Source organism: Rhinatrema bivittatum, chromosome 4 (assembly GCF_901001135.1).
Source record: "Rhinatrema bivittatum chromosome 4, aRhiBiv1.1, whole genome shotgun sequence".
In the NCBI taxonomy this organism is placed as follows: Eukaryota; Metazoa; Chordata; class Amphibia; order Gymnophiona; family Rhinatrematidae; genus Rhinatrema; species Rhinatrema bivittatum.
The window spans coordinates 257684110-257710501 of NC_042618.1; the positions used below are offsets into that span (position 1 = coordinate 257684110).

A 26392-nucleotide genomic window follows, 5' to 3' on the forward strand; every position below is an offset into this window, starting at 1 on the left:
CTTAAATGAAATAGGAAATTACGTCTCATTTCCTATTTCATTTCTCCCAAATACATCCCCAATATTAACTGGCTCAGTTTTACCTACACATTTATTTACACTTTCAAAGCAACATTTCCTTTTTGTTAAAATCAGGTTGACTTTTCTCCATTAAGTCAATTCTATCTATATGGCCAGTACATACATATATATTCACACAGACACTGCCCATTAATACATAAATAGCTTATCTTTTTTATTATAACTCTCTTCCTCTATTTTAACATTTTCATTCTCACCTCTTCTTTCTCTTGCTTTGCATGTTTACGCTCAGCTGCCACATTTTTTTTCTTATTGTAGCTAAACTGTGCATCTTCCTCTGCTTGATGCATTATCTTTTTCTTTTCCTCATACTCTTCAGCAAGCTCCCATGAATTACTTATTTGTTCAAAAAGCTTAGTTCTTTCCTTGGGTTTCTTCATTGCAATTGATTCCACCTCTCCCTAAAATAATTATAGAATTAGTGTTGAAGAAATCACCATAGCAAGCCTGAAGTTTCAGGTTCAACTACATTAGCCTCCCCAAATGTTCTCGCCATTAGTGTTCCTGTTGTGTTTGTTTGTTTGGAGGGGGGGAGGGGTAATGCAAACAGAGAAAGGGTGAGGGTTGCAGACAGCAGTGGTCTCCTCCATAGTTCTCATCCCTACACTTCCTTCTACAGCATTCACACTTACCAATGTGCTATCATCTTCCTCCTTCACTTTCTCCCTACCATCAGCAGTGCTGTTCTGTTTTCTTCATCCGTTCCCAAGTACCCTCCCTCTCTCATCCAAAGGTTGAAATAGGAGTGGGGCCAATTACTGTGCCTCCACTCTTCACCTGAGCCTCAGAAAAGGGATGCCCTAGATAATGTATTACTGCATCTCTTCTTTTTCAGATCTCAGTCAAAGGAAGCCTTAGGTCCCATACTATCACCTCTTACTTTCTCTGGGGCCATTTACTGTCAGGTAGACTGATTTGATCATGGCAGTGCTAACTTCCCAAGTAGAAGGAGCAAGATACTAATGAGAATGTACATAAGAAGTTACAAATGCTGGCAGTATTACATTAAGATTAAAAGATGGACCACCATCTCTTAAAAAGTAGCTAGTCAACTCAGTAAGGCCAGTTGACATAATAAAAAAGTATATAACAAAAATCATCAGCAGAAGCTACAGAATGTAAGCATCAGCATGCAAACAAATGACTACATAAATCTAGATAATTTGGTTAGTTTTTTTCTCCCACTTATTTCATACAATATTTAAAACATTTAAATATGGGAGGTGAGGGAAGAACTGAAACTCCAGTTGTCACTGGATAAAAACTGCTCAGTCTTAATTGCTGCTTTCATACATGGAGCACAAAGGGTTTACCTGAAACACCAGACAGTTTCTTGCTTTGACAATTATTCCTATTTTTTCCAGTTCTGCTGTGTATGCTGATCTCCCAACAATTTTGTCATTAAAGCGAAACTCGGTACATCCTCCTGATAAAGGTATTTAAAAAAGAAACAAGTGTGGAATAAAGAAAATAAATTTACATAATTATGGCAAATTTTTGTCCTTTTGAAGTAATATTTTTAAAATTTCCATGGGAGAGTGGGGCAGGGCTGCACAGGCACTGTAAGTATATAAACTCAGTTCCATACACAACACACAATACATCTTGGCTGTAACTGGTAGTGCTTGGCACACCTTACATCTCAAGAATACTAATTGCAATTTGACAGTGATTCAGAAAGCCATGAATTCAAACTGGGTGCTGAATTCTAGCAGTTTTCTAACACACAAGCTTTTTTTTTTAAATTCTCAATGCAGTTAGCTAATCTTTTTAGTGGGGGAGTGTGAAGGAACGGCAGCAAGACTGAAAGGGACTAAGTGGTGACAGCAGAGGGGCAATAGATAATCCATAAGCTTCCACTGATCAGTTCAATGTGGCATAAAACAGCTTGGCTTGTCTACTTGCAGTTTCAAATCCCCTGCTTGGGAGAAACTCTGGGTTTAGTTTTGTTTTTACTTTTTAGACAACATTGAGAGCATTTTCAATAAAAATAACATGACTTGTGCTTACTTAGGAAACTCACTGTAATAGATATAAACCTACATGTTTATAATGCATATTTTCTTACTGAAGAAAAAACTACATCCTCCTTTTCAGCCTCCCCTATCGTAGAAAGTGTTAACTTTTGTCAACCAATGTTTCTTGAGTCAGTATCCAAAACACTGTCCTGATTTTAGTCCTGGGGGAATTCTGCGCTTCTGTGGAGCGCAGAAGTTGCACAGAATTGCCAAATTCTGCTCAGAAAATAGCAGAGCAGACCCCGGCATGCCGCGAGCATAACGCGCAAAGACCAAGGCCTGCGTATACTGCGGGACACACTCCACTTGCGGCAAAGATGAAGGCCCAGGAACGTCGTTCGCGGCAAAAATATCGGACGACATGATCACCGCGCTAAGCATAATTACAGTAGCACAACACAATGTTTTAGTGCACTATTCTGAGTACTCTCATTAGTTTTCATACGGGACCCATATGAAACAATTTTTAATACTGGTTCCATATGTTTTTATTTACCATTCATTTTATTTTTTTATTAGGTTTATATATGGTTTTATTTACCATTCATTTTACCTGTTATTAGGGTTATATATGTTTTTATTTTTGTATCACTTTTCATTCAATTAGTTTCGCTTTCACTTTATTTAATTTCTAATTCAAATTTTTTATTTTTTATTCCATCGTCACACTGGATATACTATTCAGGTTTTAGTTATTTATTATTTTTTACTGCCAAATTCTGCTCAGAAAATAGCAGAGGAGACCCCGGCATGCCGTGAACAGAGCGCGCAAAGACGAAGGCCCGCGTGTGCCGCAGGACGCACTCTGCTCGTGACGAAGAGGAAGGCCCAGGCGCACCGTTCATGGCAAAAACAGAAGGCCCCCATGTGCCGCGAACAGAGCGTGCTCCGCTCATGGCGAAGATGGAAGGCCCCGGTGAGAATGTGTGTGTGTGAGAAAGGAGAGGGAAAGGGGTGTGAGAGAGGAGGGTGAGAGAGAGCATGGGAGGTAAGAGAGTGGGGGGGATGCTTGAGTGTGGGATTCAGAGAGAGAGAGCCTATATGAGGAGATTGTGAAGGAGTGTGTATGGGTGTGAGAGATTGGGAGCTCGTGTGTATGTGAGGGTGCGAGCCTGTGTGACAGAGCCTGTGTGAAGGAGTGCATGAGAGAGAGATATAGATAGCCTGTGTGAGGATGTATGTCAGAGAGAGAAAGGGAGCTTGGGTGGGTATGTATGCAAGAGAGATGGCCCTATATATAGGGGTGTGTGTGTGTATGTGTGTGAGAGTGAGTGAGTGAGTGAGGGAGGGAGCCTGTATGAGGGAGCATGTGTGTGAGAGAGGGAGGGACAGAGGGAGCTTGTGTGAGGGGCAGTACTGAGAACAGGGTCAAACTCTGGGACTGGCAATAGAGTGGAAGGGGTTGAGCCGAGAGGTGGAGGGGAGAGATACTGGAAGGTGGAGGAGTTGGGGCCTGAGAGGGCAAAGTGGCCAGTGGAGTAGGGAAAGCGAGTGGAAGGGACACTTACAATAAGTTTCTAGGGAAATTTTGCTCAAAATATTTAAAATTCTGCATCTTTATGAGAGGCTTCTACAAAAACTAAAAAGTCATGGGATAGGAGGCGATGTCCTTTCGTGGATTACAAACTGGTTAAAAGACAGGAAACAGAGAGTAGGATTAAATGGTCAATTTTCTCAGTGGAAAAGGGTAAACAGTGGAGTGCCTCAGGGATCTGTACTTGGACCGGTGCTTTTCAATATATATATAAATGATCTGGAAAGGAATATGACGAGTGAGGTTATCAAATTTGCAGATGATACAAAATTATTCAGAGTAGTTAAATCACAAGCAGACTGTGATGCATTGCAGGAGGACCTTGCAAGACTTGAAGATTGGGCATCCAAATGGCAGATGAAATTTAATGTGAACAAGTGCAAGGTGTTGCATATAGGGAAAAATAACCGTTGCTGTAGTTACATGATGTTAGGTTCCATATTAGGAGCTACCACCCAGGAAAAAGATCTAGGCATCATAGTGGATACTTTAAAATCGTCAGCTCAGTGTGCTGCAGCAGTCAAAAAAGCAAACAGAATGTTAGGAATTATTAGGAAGGGAATGATTAATAGAACGGAAAATGTCATAATGCCTCTATATCACTCCATGGTGAGACCACACCTTGAATACTGTGTACAATTCTGGTCGCCGCATCTCAGAAAAGATATAATTGCGATGGAGAAGGGCTACCAAAATAAGGGGAATGGAACAGCTCCCCTATGAGGAAAGACTAAAGAGGTTAGGACTTTTCAGCTTGGAGAAGAGACGACTGAGGGGGGATATGATAGAGGTGTTTAAAATCATGAGCGATCTAGAACGGGTAGATGTGAATCGGTTATTTACTCTTTCGGATAGTAGAAAGACTAGAGGGCACTCCATGAAATTGGCATGGGGCACATTTAAAACTAATCGGAGAAAGTTCTTTTTTACTCAACGCACAATTAAACTCTGGAATTTGTTGCCAGAGGATGTGGTTAGTGCAGTTAGTATAGCTGTGTTTAAAAAAGGATTGGATAAGTTCTTGGAGGAGAAGTCCATTACCTGCTATTAAGTTCACTTAGAGAATAGCCACTGCCATTAGCAATGGTAACATGAAATAGACTTAGTTTTTGGGTACTTGCCAGGTTCTTATGGCCTGGATTGGCCACTGTTGGAAACAGGATGCTGGGCTTGATGGACCCTTGGTCTGACCCAGTATGGCATTTTCTTATGTTCTTATGTCTTGTTTGTAGCAAAAAGTGCAAGCGAAAAATTAAATAAAATAAGAAACATATGCGGACCCAACTCCGCGGGGTGGCGGGTGGGTTTCGTGAGAACTACATCCTGCTGTCCTGGGATAACACCTATTACAGGTAAGCAATTTTGCTTTATCTCAGGACAAGCAGGATTGATAGTCCTCACATATGGGTGGATTAGCAAGCTACAGGCTAACTCGTATTACAACAGGCCAATAGCAGACAACTCGTGCGGAGGCACAATAATTGGGGTGCTATTGGCAATGATGAGGCAGCCTGACATCACAGCAGGTGGTTGTGGAAGGAGTTGGGGATCATAGTGGAAGAAAGCTTTTCAAGACAGTTTGGCCAAAGGCAGAGTCTTGACAGACTTTCATTGATAAGTAGTAGGGGGCTGCGAATGTGTGAAGATAGCTCCATGTCGCAGCCTAGCAGATGTCGGCAATTGGTACTGAACGATAGTGTGGTACTGATGTTGTCATGACTGTTATAGAATGTGCCTGCACTCACCCCTAGAGAGGAAGGCCTGGTGCATCATAGCAGAATTCGATACAGTCTGCTAGTCAGTTGGAGAGAGTCTGTTGCCCACTGGAACTCGCAGCTTGTCTTTTGTCAAAGAAGGAAAAAGTTAGGTGTAATTCCTATGGAGTGTAGTGCGGTCTAGATAGAATGCAAGTGCACTCTTACAGTCCAAGGAGTGGAAAACCCTCTCGCCCTGGTGAGAGAGAGGCGTTGGGGAAAAAATGGGCAAAGTATATTCTGAGTAAGGTGAGAGACTTTGTTTACCTTAAGAAGAATATGAGAGTGAGTACGTAGGACCACTCAGTCACAGAGGAACGCAGGGTCGGGTGAGTATGCAACAGCTGACCCATCCCAACTTCCGCCCCATATCCAATCTACCCTTCCTCGCTAAAGTTCTCGAGAAAACCGTCAACACTCAGCTATCTAACTACCTAGATCAGCACCAGATTCTATTTACAGAACACCACGGATTTCGAAAGCACTTTAGTACCGAAACACTCCTGATCTCCCTTTCCGATTACATCATCAGAGGCCTAGACAAAAGGTCACACCTACATCTTAGCCCTACTGGACATCTCAGCAACCTTTGACACTATCAATCACTCCATACTACTTGATGGGCTAGCTGACATTGGCATCTCTGATACCCCCCTCTGCTGGTTCAAATCATACATCAGTGATAGACACTTCAAAGTAAAAATTGAAAACCATGAGTCCAAACCCATCAACATAACAAGGGGCGTACCACAAGGCTCCTCCCTATCTTCCACACTCTTTAACATATACCTCCTTCCACTCTGCCACCTCCTCTCAAACCTCGGTCACCCACATTTTATCTACGCCGACGATGTGCAAATTCTCATACCCATCACAGACATCTTATCCAATGCCCTAAAAAAAATGGGAAAGCGCCCTCTCCTCCATCAACACCCTACTTACCCAACTCAACCTAGCCCTGAATACCAACAAAACTGAGCTCATGATCATCACACCCCAATGCCTAAACCCACCACCCATTCCTTCGAACACACCTCATGCCCCCTCAGACTTCTCGCAAAACGAAAGAGACTTAGGTGTAACCCTTGACACTCAATTCAACCTACAGAAATTTATCTCATCCACCATCAAAGAATGCTACCACAAACTTCACACTCTCAAAAAACTTAAGCCAATCCTGCACGCTACAGACTTTAGAACAGTCCTTCAGGCTATCATCCTATCTAAACTTGACTACGCTAATGCGCTCCTCCTAGGTCTACCTAAAAATACCACAGCCCCACTTCAGCTACTACAAAATGCAGCTGCTCGCATATTAACAGGTACACGCAGAAAAGAACACATTACACCCATTCTCAAACAAATCCACTGGCTCCCCATCACTTCAAGAATTCAATTCAAGACTCTTACCCTGATACACAAAGCCATCCACAACCCAGACATGCTCTGGTTCACACACTCTTCATCTCCGTTCCACCACTAGACCTACCAGAATGCACTATCTAGCAACTATACACACTCCCTCTCCCAAACTCTCTCAACTCACATCCACGAAACAACGTTCTCTTTCATTAGCTGGACCTGCCCTTTGGAACACAATGCCTATCTATGTTCGCCTCGAGACTCGTCCAAAGAAATTCAGACAAAAACTCAAGACATGGTTGTTCACACACGCCTACACATGACACCTACACCGCTTGATACCAATACCACATGATACCCCCACCATAACTCCCCCTACCCATTTTACCCACTCCGCAACTCCCCCCATTAATTTATACCTTCAGCCCTGAGCTTCGGCTCAATTCCCCCTGTACCTCTACCACCGCTCATCCCTGTATATAGACTGTACATATTCGTGTTTTATATTTAATGTCTGTTCTTAAAATCCTCTTTTACCCTACCCCTTCCCCCCTCCTTCCCTTCTCCTCTCCCTACTTCTACCATCAGTTACACTGTAAAGCCCTGTTGGCTGTTTTCTTGTTCTATGGAAATCGATGTGATGTCTTTTTTAACGAATGTCGGTATATAAAAAACATTAAATAATAAATAAATAAAGAAGGTGTGTAACTCATTGACCCTGTTGGCAGAAGTGATGACTACGAGGGAAAGAAGTTCCCATGCTAGACTGTTAAGTGATAGGAATGTAAAGGATCGAACGGGGAAAGTATGAGTCTTGTAAGCACTAAATGTAGGCCCCATTCCGTAACCAGTGATCATAGAGGTGGTTTAATCTGTGGATAACCCATGGTAAGCTGACTCAGAAGGGGTTGAACCGTTAATCGGGCATCCCCACTCCCAAGTGGTACGCCGAATTGGAACCGAGGTGTACCCATGCAGAGGATGTCTGAGGAGCAGAATTCGAGGGTGTAAGAGAAAAGGAGTGGTGTAGAAAAAAAGGGCTAATACCCTTTTGTATGCGCCATGTGGTAAATCATGCCATTTCGAATGGTAAGAGTTGTGTGTGGAAGGCTGATGTGACACTACCAGTACCTGAGAACATCAGTGAGTCCGTAATATGAGACTGACCTGTGAGAAGGCGAATTGGTAACTGGTGTGATAGATTGAAAAGTATGGGAAAGCATACTGGTCTCGGCCAGGACGCGAGTCTTAGAACAGTGAACCCCATCCCGGTGCAGCATAATAAGAGTGCTGGCTATGAGAGGCTTCGAAAGAGACACATATAAGAGGCCTTTGTTGCAACAAAGGCGTCCATGGGAACGTATTCCGAGACATGTGTAGGGAGTCAAATTTGTCTACTGTATGATTCGATTAGGACGCAGAGGGCAAGGTCGGTTGACCTCAGCGCTAGAAGATTTCTCTTGCTACACATATAGTCAGAGACCATTCAAGAGGATGGAAACATCTATGCAGAAGGTCTGCTAGTGCGTTCAGTAAGTCTGTTAGATAAATGGCCCGGGGATGCATGGAGTGCGCAAGGGCCAAAGGCTAGAGCTGCGCAGCTTCCTAGCAGAGCACCTAAGAGGTTGTGTGTTGGAAATACCACATTGTCACTATGCTGTCTGTCTGTATGCACAAAGGTTTGTTGCAGAGGCAATATTGTAAGGCATAAAGGCATAACTCATGGCTCGAAGCTCCAGGAAGTTGATATGAAACTCTGCATGGAGCGGAATAGACGCATATTGGGTTGGGAAGATGTGGATTCGAACTCTTCAACCCTAAGTAAATGCGACCATGAGCAGGACCAGCCGAGGATTTGGTTCTAGATTGGTAATATGGATCAGGGACGAAAGCGGTTGAACAGCTTAGATCCACTGAATCTTACTCATAGCGAATCTGGACATATGAGTAAAGTGGATAGTGAAAAAATCCTGTGGCCCAGCAATGAAAGAATTGAGGGGCTGAGGTTATGTTGCATGCGCGCAGAGATATGTAGAAATTTGTCAGAATGTCTGCGCGATTGTTGGACAGGAAGTTCGTTGCGACTGTAGTGTCCAGAACTGTTCTATATTTATTTATTTTTATTTATTTAACACTTTTTTATACCGACCTTCATAGCAATAACCATATCGGATCGGTTTACATAGAACAAGGGAATAACAAGAGCAATAAATAAAGTAAAAACCAATGGAGGAGAATAAGGCAAAGTTACATTTAACAAGGAGTAAAAACTTGGAAGCTTAAAAAGCTGGAAGAAAGGTAAGGCAAGTAGTTGTAGCATAATACGAAAAGAATATGGGTTAAAGTTTAAGGTGCTTTAACCTGGGAGAGCTTGAGTCCATCGTTCGAAAGGATAGGAGACCATTCGTCCATGTGTGAATAATGACAACTAGTGATTGTCTGGAGGATCAGAGAAGGCTTGGTGAAAGAGCCACGTCTTGAGTTTTTTCCTGAAAGTAATGAGGCATGGTTCTAATCTGAGACTTGAAGGGATGTTATTCCATATAGATGGACCTGCTATTGAAAAAGCACGGTCTTTGGTTGAGGAAAGGCGCGTGGCCTTGGTTGGGGGGAAATTCAGAGTACCTTTGTGGATGTCTCTAATTGGTCTGTTGGAGGAGTGTAGTTTAAAGGGGATTTCAAGGTCGAGTTGGAGTTGATGATGGATGGATTTGTGTATTAAGGTGATTGATTTGTAAAGGATTCTAAAATACACTGGTAACCAATGTAGATTTCTGAGTATGGGGGAAATGTGATCGCCACTGCTAGTGTTGGTCAGTAATCTTGCTGCGGCATTTTGTATCATCTGCAGTGGTTTGGTGGTAGATTTGGGGAGGCCAAGGAGAAGGGCACTGCAGTAGTCTATCTTGGCAAATAGCAGCGCTTGGAGGACTGTCCTGAAGTCTTGAAAAAATAGTAGTGGTTTGAGTCGTTTTAGAACCTGGAGTCTAAAAAAGCAGTCTTTAGATGTGGTGTTTACCATTTTCTTTAGGTTTAGTCGATTATCTAGAAGAACCCCGAGGTCTCTCACATGCTTATGGGTGAAGTATATGGGATTTTTGGTAGTAAACAGCAATTCCAGGTAGTAGATTTATAGTGAGTCGTGGAGAAGATCGAGCTCCTTGCTTGGATTGACTGTTAGGCAGTTGTCCATGCAAGGAAAAGCATGAATGATGTTTTACTCCGTAAACAGCAGTCACTGCTAGTGATTTGATGAAATACCCATCCTACAAATACCCAGCTGGTTTAAATCCTACCTATCCATCAGGTCATACAAGGTCAAATTCAACAACAACAAATCCAAGCCAATCAAATCCAAGCCAATCCCCCTACCCCACGGAGTTCCACAAGGCTCTGCCCTATCCTCTACTCTATTCAACATCTATATGACCCCACTATGCAAACTCCTCAAGGAAGCAGGCCTATTGCATTACGTACACGCCGATGATATACAAATCTTGCTCCCAATCAAAGACTCCATCGAACACACCCTAGAGCGATGGAATGCACACCTCTCATCAATAAAACACCTATCATCACAACTATCCCTTACTCTCAATCACGCAAAAATTGAAATCTTATACATATCCAGCAAACCTCCCCCATCACCCCCACACAACATCCTACAAACCTACAAACCAAACAATCTCTACAGTCAAAAACCTTGGCATCTTTCTCGACAACCAACTGAACTTCAAGAAACACAACAACCACCTACTAAAAGATGGATTTTACAAACTCCAAATCCTAAGAAAGCTCAAGCCACTGCTATACCCTCAAGACTTCCAAACAGTTCTACAGGCTCTTCTCTAAACTTGACTACTGCAATGCCCTGCTACTAGGCCTTCCAGCCTCCACCCTCAAACCCTTTCAACTACTCCAAAACGCTGCGGCCAGAGCACTCACAAACAGCAAAAAATCAGACATCACATCCATCCTCAAAGACCTACACTGGCTTCCAATCCCTCAGCGAGTACAGTACAAAACTCTAACCATCATCCACAAAATCATCCACAACAACCAAACCAACTGGCTGCCCACCCCCCTTCTCCTCCATACTCCCACACGGAATCTTTGCTTCTCAAACTCTGGCCTCCTACAAATACCGCCCCCTAAAGCCACTCAATGGATATCAACAAGGGAACGAACATTTTCCTATGCCGGCCCCATCCTAAGGAACAAACTCCCCACAGAACTAAGAACAGATCCATCCACCCAATCTTTCAAGAAAAATCTTAAAACATGGTTATTCCGCAAAGCCTTTCCAACATCACACACGAACCAACCCGAAACCAAACCCTAACCATGCACTCAGAGCAACCCCCGCTCCCCACCACCACACCATGTTACTCTAATGTTAATTGCTATCATTATATTAATATTTATGCTATCTAGCTAACTATGCTACCCATCCCTGTTACCGACTCTGATACAAAATATACCTAATGATAATTATTGTTACCCTATTACTCTAATATTTACCACTACTTATGCAATATATTCCTTTTTGCTAAACCATTATTATTTATACTATCTTTTGGCACTGCTATACTATTATTATTTATGCTATCTTTTTGGCACTGTTTTTTACCCATGTTGCTACTATAACCTCCTATGACATTTCGCTATCATTTACTGTACCTGTCAAAAAAATTATTTGTAAACTGATGTGATATGTAAATCGAACACCGGTATATAAAAACAAAAATAAATAAATATGTCTACATTATAAATCTATGTATTTCTAATACAATGTTCAAGTTAGCTGACATTTAAAAGTTTTTAATACACAAATGATTCGGTTTATTCCCCAAGGTTCATCAGTTAAATTACAAAATTGTACATTTTAAAAGTTATACCAGCCATTTATTTAAAATTTGTTTAATTGGGAGCAGCAAATGGCCCACTGATCTGGGTTCTGCTCCTTGGGTCAGTAAGGGCTAGGGATCCTGTAAAGACAGTATATGCAGATCCTAGGGGAGATGTAGCTCCAGCCATCACAAAACACCAACACTTAATAAGCATGTGTACTAAGTTCTGTAAGTCGCCGCAATCTGTGGTCACTGGCTAAGGACTCTCTCTGTGACAGTTCTAGCTAGACAGGAGGGGGGAAAATTATTAAAAATGGGGTAACACCAGGTAGTTGTGAGTGACAGTTGTTTTTATAGCCCCAATTAGCCCCTGCAGAGTTCTTATTGAGCTGGAAGCCAATAGAAGCAAGAGGGGGGAAAAAAAAAGTGTTGTTTAATAACCATTACTAGAACTGGCCTAAACCAGAGAAAATATTTGTAAGGGAGGCTTTAACTTACCAACAACAATTCTGGAAAAGGACTTTTCCTCTCCATTTTCTTCACTGTAAACCATGCATACACTAGCAGTAGAAGAAATTGGTTTTCCAATACTAGCACCATGAATAAGTTCTCGAACACTTTTCACTCTTAGGTTGGCTGTCTTTTCACCCATTACAAAACTAAGGGCATCCATTATATTCGACTTTCCTAAAAATAAAGGATAATTTTATAAAAAACTGTCATAATGCAGAAATGCAGGATATTGTACTATATTCTGTTTCTACTGAATAACCATTTTTTTTTCCAAAATAAGAAAACACCATTATTCACTTTCAGACTAATCTGATGATTTTATTTGATGCTTTGCAAGAAAAGCATCACTGAAGCATACTATTTACCAATATGTGCATCAATGGCTATCCACACAAGGAGCTGAGGCGATGTGCAAAGTACATAAAATTGGTATATTACACAAAAATGTCAATATCTAAAGATACATAACTCATCTGTATCACTCAAATAAATTGATTTTATTATAGGAGAGAAGAGATGCATGCAGAAAGCAGAGTATCTTACAGGTGTACTCCTTAAAGAGCAGGTTATCAGTCCTTACAAGTGGGTAACAATATTCGATGGAGTCCAGCCAAGAACTTTTATATCAAAGATTCCAGAAGTCTGACTATGCCACACTGGGCATGCCCAGCTTGCCATTATGACAAGTCCACCCAAGGGCCTCTTTGATCTTATTTCTTAGCAAAAATACTGATAGGTCCAGATTCAGAGGCATTCAGCCTGATAACTCACTAGTTATCCAGCTAAATTAATTTTGGGACTTATCCGGCTAAATGTTTGCCAGTTACCTTATTATCCAGCTAAAATTTAAATGGATAAATTCAGGGGTGGAGTTACATTAATCTAATAAATTATCCAGCTAACTCTGATATTCAGAGTTAACTGAATAATTTATCCAACTAAGTCTAGTCATGCCACAGAGCTGTCCTAAAGTTTGCAGGACAAAGTTATCCGGCTAAATTTAAGATAGCCAGGTATATTCAATAGTGTAGTTGTTCTACTGAATATATCTCCAAAGTTAGCTAGATAAATTTATCCACCTAACTTTGCTATCCAGACTGTAACTGAATAAGGACCTCTGAGAAGCCACCTTAAAGAGAAACGGAGGGGGTTTTGCAAGCACTGTCATCCTGCTGTCCACAGAGAACATATTACAATAAAGCAGCTCTCAAAGACAAGCAAAATGGCAATCCTCGGGGGGCGCTCTAGGGAGCCGATGAGAGTGGACGTTTGAGGGCAGAGCTCCGCTCCCCGCAGGCCTAAACACCGTCTAATTTCGTATATTCCACCCAAATTTTCGCATAATTGGCTGTGTAAGTGCGGAGCAGTACGATCCAGCGACTTTTATGGCTTCCAAGCGCCGGACAACGGATTTAAAACAATTTGCTTTTAGCAAGCTGCCTGAAGCGCAGGAGCTGGAAATGGCCGCCGCTGTGTCGGAACCCGTCACCCCCCCGGAGGACAGCCCGACGGAGCTCCCTGCCGCGAGTTCGGTAGGAGACGAGGCTCGATTTAATTTCCCTACGAGGGATGAATTAAGGGGGTGGTTTATCGAACTGAGAGCGGACCTTCGCCAGCAGAAAACTGATCTCATGGCGGCCATGACTGAGCTCCGGGAAGATTTTGGCGCGCTAGGCCACCGGGTTGATGAGGTAGATCTGCGTGTCGAGCAGCACGGGGATTCTATTAATCATTTACACTCTCAACAAGGTACCCTTCGCAAGGAAGTGTTAGCTCTCTGATAAAGTCGAAGACTTGGAAAATCGAAATCGGCGGAGTAGCTTACGCATTAGAGGGGTTCCTGACACTGAAGCCTTTTCTGATGCAGCGGAGACTGCGAAGCAAATTTGTGCCTTTTTATTAAGCCAGCACGACTCTGCTCAGAATGTTGAGGCGATCACGGAGGCTGACATCACGCTGGATAGAGCGCACCGAGCATTAGGGCCGCGAAGAGACACAGGAGCCCGGGACATTGTTCTTTGTTTCCACAGCTTCAAACAAAAGGAGCGGGTACTGGAGTCCGCTAGGAAACTGAAGGAGATCATCTGGCAAAACCATAAAGTGGCAGTATATCAGGACTTAGCGCCCTCTACACTTTCTAAACGGTTCGCTCTCCGGAAAGTGACTGCCAACTTACGAGAATGCTCCATCAGGTACCGGTGGACATTCCCTTTTGGCCTTCAGTTTCAGCTTAAGGGGGCTACCTATAAGATTCAAACCATAGAAGAGGCTGTGGAGGCTTTTCGACAGGCTCAGCTACCTGCCTCCTTCCAGGCGCCTAAAATGGTGGCCACAACATCAAAGATGGACACGCATCCCAGATGGCAGCGTGCAGCGAAAGGAGGCAAACGGTTGAAGAGGCAGTCTGATGTTTCTGTGCAGCCTACTAGCGACCAGGGATGAGACTGTGAATCCCGCTGCATATTTTTGGTTCGCTTGCACGGCGAGAGGAATTTCAGAGCTATGGCTCTCTATGCACCATTACCGGGAAGCTTTGGTGCCAGACACAGGGTGGACAGTGCGCTTGTGGTTACCTATCTTAGATGGTTGTTTTCATTGTTTTTACTGTTTTAAGCGTTTTCAGGTTTACTAGCATTAGTTACTTGTTTTGTGTGTACTGCTGTAAACCTGCTTACCATATGCATAATATTTACTAGCTATGTTATGGCCTGGGGGGGGGGGGAAGGTCTCAACTTGTCTCCGTGGGAGGAGTGACCCCCAGATGGCTAGTCCCACTATTCAGGCAGGGACTGGCTTTCCACTTTGTAAGCTGACAGGCAGAGATATGAATCTACTCAGGTGGAAAGAGGTGCAGTGGAGTCCCTTTTTTTTTGCTGTTGAGAGGGCCTTTGTATCTTACGATCATCTCCATGGGAGGGCAGTACTCCGCTCTGTTGGGCAGTGGGAGCTATGTTACCTTATTTTAAAATGGGTTCCCGTTTAATTTCTTTAAATGTTAAAGGCTTGAATTCGCCCCAGAAGCGACTAATGTTTAACAAGGAATTACAAACGCAGAAGGCTTTGATCGCTTACGTCCAGGAGACCCATGTCAGGAAGAAACATGAGCACTTGTTGCTGAACCCTCAGTTTCAGAGTGCCCATTGGGCAGCGAGCACGAAGGGATCTCGCTATGCGGGGGTGGGTATCCTTATAGCAAATTCCCTGATACATGAGGTCCTGTTTAAATTGAGTGATGAGAACGGGCGTTATATACTACTCCATGTCCGGATTGGTACTAAGGTTTTTACTTTTCTTAATGTATATTTCCCCAACATAGATCAGGGGGGTTTTTTGAGAACCATTCATAATGTCCTACAACGCCATCTACTGGGGGACCTGATCTTGGGGGGTGATTTTAATGCTATAAGGGATCCACAGTTAGACTCCACACATGGTAGTGTGGCCCCTAGAGGCATGAGACGGGAGTGGGCCACGTTTTTGGAGCACTGGAGTCTCACGGACATTTGGCGTCAGCGCCATCCCAGATCACGCTCCTATACTTTTTTCTCTAAGCCTCACAACACATATACCCGTATCGACTATCTGTTTTTGCATGTTAACTTACAAAATGCGGTGGGTTGTGTTGGAATTGACAGTATTACTTGGTCGGACCATGCCCCTATTTGGCTGGAGCTCCATTTTCAGGACTCCGATACCGGGTATAGGGCCTGGAGACTTAATGAAAGTCTTTTGGCCGATAAGGCGTTCGTGACTGATCTCACTGCACAGATTACCGCCTATTTTGCTTCTAACATGATTGGGGATCAGGCTGTTACCACGGTTTGGGAGTGCTCCAAGGCGGTGGTGAGGGGTCTTCTTATAGCCAGGGCGGCTCATTGCAATAGGGAGCGGGAAAAATCCCGCCGGCTCCTCACAGCGGAGTTGGAGATGCTGACGCGCCAGCATCAGTCTTCCCTATCTTCGGTAGTTTATGGTAAATTGCTTAAAGTAAAGGATGCCTTGAGGGCCATTGATGACGCAGCTATTAGTCATTCTCTAAACCTCCTTAAGCAACAGTATTATGAAGGCAGTAACAAAGCCGGCCGATATTTAGCACGCAAACTGAAGGCGGCGAGAGCACAAACACTAATCGCTAAAGTGAAAACCCCCATGGGGCAGCTTGTTACAGCGTCCGCAGACATTCGCACCGCCTTCACAGACTTTTATGCTACTTTATACTCTCCGGGGGGGGCGGTGGAGATGTCCAGTATCCAAGCCTATTTGGCCGAGGTCGCCTTGCCCCAGCTTACCCCAGTACAGGCTTGTGTGCTGGACAAACCTATTGCCTTATCAGAGGTATTGGCCGCTATTAAAATGTTGAAAAAAGGAAAGGCCCCGGGGTTGGATGGATTCTCCACAGCTTACTATACTACATTCCGGGAGACTTTGGCGGAGCCCCTGGTTGCCATGTTTAATTCACTACGGGAAGGGGGTCGGTTAGACAAACAGGCTAATACGGCTGGGATATCGGTGCTTGCAAAGCCGGGTCGCGATCCGGAATTATGCAGCTCCTATAGGCCGATTTCCTTAATTAATTTAGATTTAAAAATTTTGGCCAGAATCATGGCCGCCCGGTTGAACCTTATCTTGCCCGAACTGGTTCATCCAGACCAAGTTGGCTTTGTCCCGGGACGCCTCGCGGCCGACAACATGCGTCGGATTGTGGACTTAGTAGAATATGTTCAGCACTAGGGTATCCCGTCCGTCCTTTTATCCCTCGATGCCGAAAAGGCGTTTGATCTAGTTCATTGGCCATTTTTGTTTGCCACACTTAAAAAAATGAGGTTCGGGGCTTACTTTGTCCAATGGATTGAGAAACTCTATGACCAACCTTTTGCTAGGGTAAAGGTAAATGGCAGCTACGGGGAGGCCTTTGCCATAGGGAGGGGAACGCGTCAAGAGTGTCCACTCTCTCCTTTATTATTTGCCCTTTTTTTAGAGCCGTTCGCATCGAGGGTCCGACATGCCATAGGGGTTCAAGGGGTAGTTCATGGTCGCCACCACTTCAAGATTTCATTATTTGCTGACGACGTGATGTTCACGCTAACCGAGCCGAAGTCCTCCTTGCAGGGGGTGATGTCAGAGCTGATCTCTTTTAGTGAAGTGTCGGGACTGCGGGTGAACTATGATAAATCTGAGATCCTCAATATTAATTTACCTGAGGTTGAGGCAGTTGAAATTGCGACACATTTCCAGTTTAAGTGGACGGCGACGGCTCTGAACTCCTTAGGAGTCCATATCGGGCCTAGAGCCAGTCAATTGTTAGCCCTTAATTATACCCCCCTAATTCAATCCCTACAGAGAGACATGGAGGGTTGGCAAAAGGGAACCTTCTCCTGGTTAGGCCGTATCGCCATCGTTAAGATGAACATTCTACCAAGGTTATTATACTTTTTTACGACCATCCCCATTTTTCTCCCTTCGGCGCTCATAAAGAAATGGCAGAAACTCATTTTTGGGTTCATTTGGCGGCGACGGCCACCCAGGGTAGGACGGTCGACTCTGTACATACCTAAGGTGCAGGGGGGCCTCGGAGTGCCGAATCTCGCAAAATACTACGGGGCCGCCCAACTCAGAGCCCTCGTAATCATGCACAAGTCTGCTATGCCACCGCAATGGGCCTTATTTGAGCAATCCTGTCTTGGCCATCTCCCCCTTTCCGCTCTCCCTTGGCAGCCCAGGAGCACCTGGCCGGGGGTCATGTACGTGCCTTTTGCCCTGGAGACCACTTTGCAGGTGTGGCACCGCTGGCGCCTATTATTAATAGGCGCTGGGCGATACACGCCGTTGACTCATATATTTAGCAATGCTCTTCTACCGGCCCCTGATGGGGGTGGGCTGGTCTCGCAATGGCAACGGGCGGGTATTGCACGTATTAAAGATATTGTTAGGGCGACCACCATTCTTTCTAGTGCGGATTTGGGGTCTCAATACCATTTAGAGCAGGTTGACTTTTTACTATATGCTAGTGTGTACCATGCTCTTAAGCGACAGCTCCGCTGTGGAGCTCTCCGCTTAACTACAACGTTATTTGAAACTATATGTCTTCATGCTCAATATGTTAAAGGTATTATATCTAAGATATATGTTTTGCTAGCTAACCCAAAACCAGTTCTATTCCGACAGCTACACCTCTGGATGCAGGATTTTGACCATCAATTTTCGGACCAGGACTGGGATTTGATTTTTCTTTCCGCCTTCAAATGTTCGATTTCCGCTAACATTCAAGAGAACTGTTACAAGCTATTATACAGATGGCATTACTCTCCCAGTCAGATACATAGGTTTATGCCGACTGCCTCGGATAAGTGCTGGCGGGCATGCGGGGCTGTGGGTACATATTATCACATGTGGTGGCAATGCCCGAAGGTACAAACTTATTGGTTGTCAGTTCTGACTTGGGCCTCTACTATTCTCCATCTGGATGTTAACGTAGAACCATGGCATGTATTGTTGACTCTGCCCTTGGATACTTATAATAAAGACATACAACGTTTTCTCCAACAAATTTTTATTGCAACTAGACTGGAATTGGCACAACATTGGAAAGACACTAACTTACCCACCCTGGCCATGATACAGAACAGGGTGCACCATACATATCAAATGGCGCGACTAACGGCCATCCATTGGGACCATTTTCCGGCCTTCTCTAAAATCTGGTCTCCTTATCGGATGTGGCTAGCATCTCAACAATGACTATCTGGTTTTGATCTTAATGGACTTTGCTCCTACACTTAAGATGCGCTTTCCATCAGGGGTTGTTTTTTTTTGTTTTTTGACTATTGATCTGCTTTTCTGTATATGCTCTGCCTGTCAGCAGGGGTGGGGGAGGGGGGTGGGCTGTATGGGATTTTGTTCTGGGGATTGTTGGGTTTACAAAATGTATTGACGGAACACGCAGTTTGCGTACTTGTTTTGGCATTGGCTTTGTTATTGGATGTCTGCATGTCCTATCAATAAAAATGATTAAATCAAAAAAAAAAATGGCAATCCTCGCAAGTGGGAAATCTCTAGACTGCCCCAAATGAAAAGGAAAAGCCAAAAACAGTGCCAGTGGGCACAACTGCTGTTTTTGCTGACAACAGGACTGTTTTCTTTTTTTAAAGTTCTTATAAGGTGCTGCCTAGAACAAAAACAAGTAGCCCTAGGAGGGAGTAGAATTGGTTTCTTCATGTCGGGAATCTCTGCCAAACAACTGATAGATGTGAATATGTGAAGAGAACTCCACATCGCAGCTTTGCAGATCTCCAGGAAGACCAATCTTAGATGAGCCACCAACACTGTGAAGGCTCAGACAGAATGAGCCTCAACATAACCCAGATTCAAGCTCACATGGGCATAACAGAAAGAGATGCCAAATGCAAGCTAACTGGATAGTCTGTTTGGCTACAACAATCCCATCTGGTCGTGTCAAAAGAAACAAAAATCTAGGTGGACAGATATAGGCTTCAGTCTACTCCAGATAGGAGAAGTCTCTTTTACAGTCCAAACCGTGCAGTGCTTCTTCACCTTGGTGAACATGTGGCTTGGGAAAGAATGCTGGAAGGATGATGGTTAAGATGAAATTCCACCACCACCTTTGGCAGAAACCTAGGATGGTTCTGTGAACCTATCCTATCACGATAAGTGTAAGTGGATAGGTCACTAGAGCATGGAGCTCATGGACTGTGTGCTGAAGTGACCAAAACTAAAAAAAGCAAACTTGCTTACCGTAAACTATGATTTCCATAGATAGCAGGATGAATTAGACATGATCTGTGGGTGATATCATCCAGTGGCATCAGAGTGATTTCTCTCCCAAGCTAGTAAAGCTCTACTGAGCATCTGTGAGAGTTCCCACACAGGCATTACATCAAGAGCCTATATCAAAGTTAATATTAACATACATCTAGGTAGTCGACTCTCCACGGAGGTTGTCAGGCATGTTTAATTACTCCTATCTACTCCAGGGAGGTTGTCAGGTATGTTTAAATTCCTCCTATCTACCTACTGAAAACACCATTTACGACAGTCATTCTCAACCTTTTTCCCATCATGACACACCTGACTGATAAAGCTCACATGTGACACACCGCTCATTACAATCCATGACGGAAATAACAAAATAAAGGCCCAGTATTAATTTTGTTAAGAATGACACAAGAGAAAGATAAATACTCTGAACAGAAATTACATAAATAGTAAACCTCCCATACCAAAATAGCACCAACTTTCAGCGCTCAAACAGTAAAGAAGAGTTGCTTACCTGTAACAGGTATTCTCCGAGGACAGCAAGATGTTATTACTCACAAATGGGTGACATCATCAGATGGAGCCCGGCACAGAAGTTTGATCTCAAAGAATCTAGAGCTTTCAACATTCCCTACTGAGTCCACAACATAGCTAATGCATGGAGAAACCAACTACCAGCAGAGGCAGGCAGGTTCTGTAAGAACTAACATCCAGCTGCCCTTGGAGAATACCTGTTACAGGTAAGCAACTCTGCATTCTCTGAGGACAAGCAGGATCGTAGACAGATCTGATTGATTTTTTTGATTGAGTGACTAGAGAATTGATAGAGAAAGAGCGCTCAATGACTTCTATTTGGTTTTCAGCGAAGCTTTTGATACAGTTCCACACAGGTGACTTGTGAACAAAATGAGAAGCTTCGGAGTGAACACCAAGGTGGTGGAGTGGATTACAAACTGGTTGACTGATAGGAGACAGCGTGTAATGATAAATGGAACTACTCTGAAGAGAGAGCTGTGTTAAGTGGAGTGCCACAGAGATCAGTATTGGGACCGGTTCTGCAGAAGGGATAGAAGGTAACGTTTGTTTATTTACGGATGATACTAAGATCTGCAACAGTTGGGTTCTACAAAGAGAAAACCATAGAAAAGGAAGTCACAAAACTCAGAAGCTTAGCCGAGGCGCCTCAAGCAGAGGAGTGATGCAAGTGTCAGCAAAAAACATACTCCACATTACAGAACACATTACCAACAGGGTTTCGGATCATGAAACAATGACAGTAGGTCTAGAAACCCCTGGATACAGGAAAAAGTCTAGAGATGAAAACAAGAGGACTCTTGCACGAAGACCACACAGTTTTCATCGGTGTTACAAGACAACCAAAACATCAACTGGGCTCGAGAACTCCCCAGAAAGAAACTACAGTCCACTGACATCTGAAGGACAGAATGTCTCTGCAGAAGTATGCCCATGTTTGACCAATAGGAATAATGGGTAGAAAACCCAAGCAACCCTTGGAAGAATATAATCAGCAACAATGACAGGATCTGTGACAGACATGATGTGCCAAAGCACCAGACATAGCTGACCAGCAGGAGAGCATCAAGAGTTTCAGGGGATGAAAGGCAATCCCTGAATGGGTTAGCTAGCTCAAACCCCCAAGCAGGGAGATGTGTTAGGCCTGAAGCTCAGCAATACTCACCCTGTCAAGGGCAGGATTATCCATCCTGTTTACAGGATAATTTGGGGGAGTAGGAAGACAATTTGGGCAATCTAATGAAGTCAGAAAAGCTAAAGGTAGTATTAGCCAGAGTTTGGCGAAAATATAGGGGAAAAGTGGTGTCTTTTCCTGCAAGTATACACTGAGATATACCACGAATGCTTTAGCTTGCCCCCGTACCCCTGAAATTCGAACTGGAAGTCAGAAGGAGCGAAGAACACAAGACGGCAGACCGCTGGACTGCCAGGGTAAGCACAAGTTGCTAGTTTGTATAACTCAACCCCAAGCGAATATCTCACTGCCAATTCCAGAAAGGAGTTACCCGAGATAAGAGCCCTCAGCCTGTTTGGAACAGCTGAAACAGCAAATTCCACAGGGAAGAAATAAGAAATCCACAAAACACTCCACTAAGAGACGGAAATACGATGTGCGCAAGTGCAAAACCCTGTCAAACAGAATTTCTTCACCTGCCTGGAAACTCTAAGGGTCCCAGGACAGGGCAAGGGCGATCTCGGAACAGATTACTCTGAACATAGCTTAGGTATTAATACCTCAGCCATGATAGCATATACTTCCCCCAAGGAAGCACATGGTTCTGTAAATGGAACAATTGTTGCATGAACCAGGACTCCCCTATTTTAGGGATAACCCTGTCTGCGGAAAGGGAAGTATAGCTTGCAAGCCACTGCAACCAAGTGCAACACCACTTTTCCAAGGTCCCTTGCCCCCAAAATCCCTCAGCAATGGATATGATGATAGGTTGAAAGGTATACTCGCCAAGTAGATGGATTAGAACCCCCCTCACTAAGGTAGGGTCCCGCAGGCGAGAATGACTGGCAATAGTCCTTATCACACAATACACATTGAGCTCAGCAGGGAGCAAAGGTGACTCCTAGACGTGAGAAACCCCTAATCTTCACCGGGAGCTACTCTGGAAAGAGTCCTTCGTGAAATAGACCTGCTGTGCCTTAGGACGACCTAAGAAGAGCACTACCACTCGACCGGGTTTCAAATCCCACAAGCAACAGAGGGCAGCCACCAGTTATAAGCAGTGACATGCCTTCTCCGGAAAATGGAGAACCAGAGACACCCCTTGCAAGGGTGGACAACCAGGCAACCAGAGGGGAACCCATAAGAGTTGCCCTGGAACACAGTTGAATTCCCCCTTCCTGAAGGGACAGGAAAGCAAACAGAATGTTGGGAATTATTAGAAAGGGAATGGTGAATAAAACGGAAAATGTCATAATGCCTCTGTATCGCTCCATGGTGAGACCGCACCTTGAATACTGTGTACAATTCTGGTCGCCGCATCTCAAAAAAGATATAATTGTGATGGAGAAGGTACAGAGAAGGGCTATCAAAATAAGGGGAATGGAACAACTCCCCTATGAGGAAAGTCTAAAGAGGTTAGGACTTTTCAGCTTGGAGAAGAGACGACTGAGGGGGGATATGATAGAGGTGTTTAAAATCATTAGAGGTCTAGAACGGGTAGATGTGAATCGGTTATTTACTCTTTCGGATAGTAGAAAGACTAGGGGGCACTCCATGAAGTTAGCATGGGGCACATTTAAAACTAATCGGAGAAAGTTCTTTTTTACTCAACGCACAATTAAACTCTGGAATTTGTTGCCAGAGGATGTAGTTAGTGCAGTTAGTATAGCTGTGTTTAAAAAAGGATTGGATAAGTTCTTGGAGGAGAAGTCCATTACCTGCTATTAAGTTCACTTACAGAATAGCCACTACCATTAGCAATGGTAACATGGAATAGACTTAGTTTTTGGGTACTTGCCAGGTTCTTATGGCCTGAATTGGCCACTGTTGGAAACAGGATGCTGGGCTTGATGGACCCTTGGTCTGACCCAGTATGGCATTTTCTTATGTTCTTATGTTCTTAATCAGGGCCTCACAATCCCAAAGAATCTGTCAACTCTCCATTTGATAGTTGAGACACAATCAGTGATCACTGAGGATCAGAAGTGACCAAGCTGCCACTGACAGCCACCCTCGGATGGGAAAGGCTACCACAGTAATCAACAAAGGGTGCCTGCAAAAACAGTCAGATGGTTGCCACTGCCATCTGCCAGCCCTGGCCTACAAGAGAGATGCATTGATTCAGAGATAAACCTGCCAGAGACGGAGCCCCAGGGCCTTCCCCTCAAAGAGAATTTGTGACACGGAAAGGGTCGAAAGACATTCCTTTTCTGAGGAAGGAGAACACGCCCGACACTACTCTCCAGGGGTTTACTCCCCTTAGGGTTCGACCAGAAACATAGTCCTAGGTCAGTCATGTGGCTACGGCACACAACCTGTTGTGATCGCCACGAGAGAAACAAACACACGCATACAGTAGAAGGCAACTGGAGAATAGAGCCCTTCGCTGTAAAAGCACGCTGACCAGTACTCATGCAGTGGTATCCCATTGTATGGATGGTGGCACACCAATCCCATTTTATTTTATTTATTTATTTATTTAAGGTTTTTATATACCGGCAATCATGAGCACATATCTTGCTGGTTTACATGAAACGGGAGTGCATTAAATACATCAACTAGAACTGTGGTGATCGAAGGAGCAGTTACAAATAACAAGGGTAGCAGAACTTGGATAAGAAGGAAGAGATAGGAAAGAATAAACGGTTGAACGGTATACAAATAAATTAAATGCTATGTAAAAATGGTATGATTAATGGCTGAATATTTGAAGTCCTTGGTTTGTATCTATGACGTGATATTAGATTGTGTCTGGGAAAGCTTGCTTGAATAACCAAGTCTTAAGGCCTTTCCTGAAAGTTAAGAGGCAAGGTTCCAGTCTGAGATCTGTGGGAATGGAATTCCACAGAGAAGGGCCAGCAGTGGAGGTGGCACGATCTCTTAGAGTGATGTGTTTGGTCATTTTCGCAGGGGGAACTTTGAGGGCGCCTCGGTAGACATTTCTGGTAGGTCTTGTCGAGTTGTATACTTGGAGGGGGATTTGTAGATCGAGGGAGATGCGTTGATGAATAGTTTTGAAGATGACACAAATGGCTTTGTACATGATACGGAAGTGGACGGGTAGCCAATGTAACTCTTTCAGAATGGGGGATATGTGGTCTCTCTTTCTTGCGCCTGTTAGTAATCGAGCTGCTGAATTTTGAACCATCTGTAGTGGTTTGGAGTAGGAAGAGGGCAGACCTAGCAATAGGGAATTGCAGTAGTCTAATTTTGCAAAAATGACTGCTTGGATGATCGTTCTGAAGTCTTGGGCATGGAAAAGAGGTCTTATCCTCTTCAGAACCTGGAGTTTATAGAAGCAGTCTTTGGTTGTTTTGTTGATATGGGCCTTGAAGTTTAGCCGGTTGTCTATTATCACTCCTAAGTCTCGAACTTGTGTGGTAGGTAGGTTGGTGGGAAGAGTAGTGTTGGAGATGTTGGTTTCCGGAGAAATGAGAAGGATTTCTGTCTTAGAAGAGTTTAAGATGAGGTGTAGGTTGTTTAGTAGTTGTTTGATTTTCAGGTGGCATGATTCCCAGTAGTCAAGAGTTTCCGAATATGTATCTTTGATGGGGATGATGATTTGGATATCGTCTGCATAAAGGAAGGACTTTAGATTGAGGTTGGTGAGAAGTTGGCAGAGAGGAAGAAGATAGATATTAAATAGGGTCGGAGATAATGAAGAACCTTGAGGGACTCCTATGACAGAGTCAAATCTAGAGGATTCCTTGTTTTGGATTTTAACTTTGTAACCTCTGTTATTGAGAAAGGTTTTGAACCAGGATAGGACGGTGCCGCTGATTCCTATAGACGAGAGTTGGTTTAGGAGGATGGCGTGGTTGACCGTGTCGAACGCTGCTGAGAGGTCTAACAAGATCAATAGGAATGAGTTTCCTTTGTCAAGGCCCATTAAGATATAATCTGTCAACGAGGAGAGGAGGGATTCTGTGCCTCGATTTTTTCTGAAGCCGTGTTGTGGGGTGAAGAGAAGATTGTTGTCTTCGATGAAATCTGAGAGTTGAGAGTTCACTAGTTTTTCCATGATCTTGGCGATGAATGGGAGGTTAGCTATGAGGCGGAAGTTGTTGGGTTCCTTCGGGTCAAGGTTAGGTTTCTTTAAGAGTGGTGAGATTGAGGCCATTTTGAGGTCATCAGGGCAGATTCCTTGGGCTAGAGAGCAGTTGATGATATTTGTCAAAGATGTGGCTATTGTGTCTGGAATAGATAGAAGTAATTTGGAGGGGATGTGGTCTGCAGGATGAGATGAAGGTTTCATTTTTCTCAGGATGGCTTGTATCTCAGTGGAGGCTACAGGTTCAAAGGTGTTTAAGCTGGCATTTTTGTGTGCAGGTTGTTGATATGTCTGGAGGGCTGCTGTGTCGGGAGGCAGTTGTGTTAGGAGATTGGAAATTTTATTTTGGAAAAACTGAGCGAGTTCTTCGGCTTTGGACTGAGCCATATTGCCGGGGATTTCTCGCGGTATGGTTTGAGTGAGGCTGGAGACATAGGCGAAGAGGGCTTTAGCGTCAAAGACCAGGTTGTGAATCTTGGATGCGTAAAAATCTTTTTTTGATTTTGAGGTGAGGGATTTGTACTGGTAAAGTGTGGATTTGTATGATGAGATGGTGGTGTCGCAAGGGGTTTTACGCCAGGTCGCTTCTTTTTTTCTTAAAGTTTGTTTAAGTTTTCTGAGTTCGTTGGTGAACCAAGGTTGGCACAGCAAGGACTGAGCAGCACTTGGTTGCGTGCTACCAAAAGGCAAATCACAGAGTGTGTGATGATATCTTCCTCAACAGTGCTCCCCAGCACTTTGTGGTGCA

At 43.9% G+C, this 26392-nt stretch overlaps 1 protein-coding gene across 1 annotated transcript in view; it reads right to left on the minus strand.

Annotated features, from left to right (window-relative positions):
- SMC1B (structural maintenance of chromosomes 1B) overlaps positions 1–26392 on the minus strand; it is a 941781-nt gene that overhangs the window by 887357 nt on the left and 28032 nt on the right. Inside the window, 3 exon segments of the mRNA XM_029600056.1 lie at positions 279–482; positions 1395–1507; positions 12098–12286. Of these exon segments, the coding sequence (XP_029455916.1) occupies positions 279–482; positions 1395–1507; positions 12098–12286 (506 nt within the window).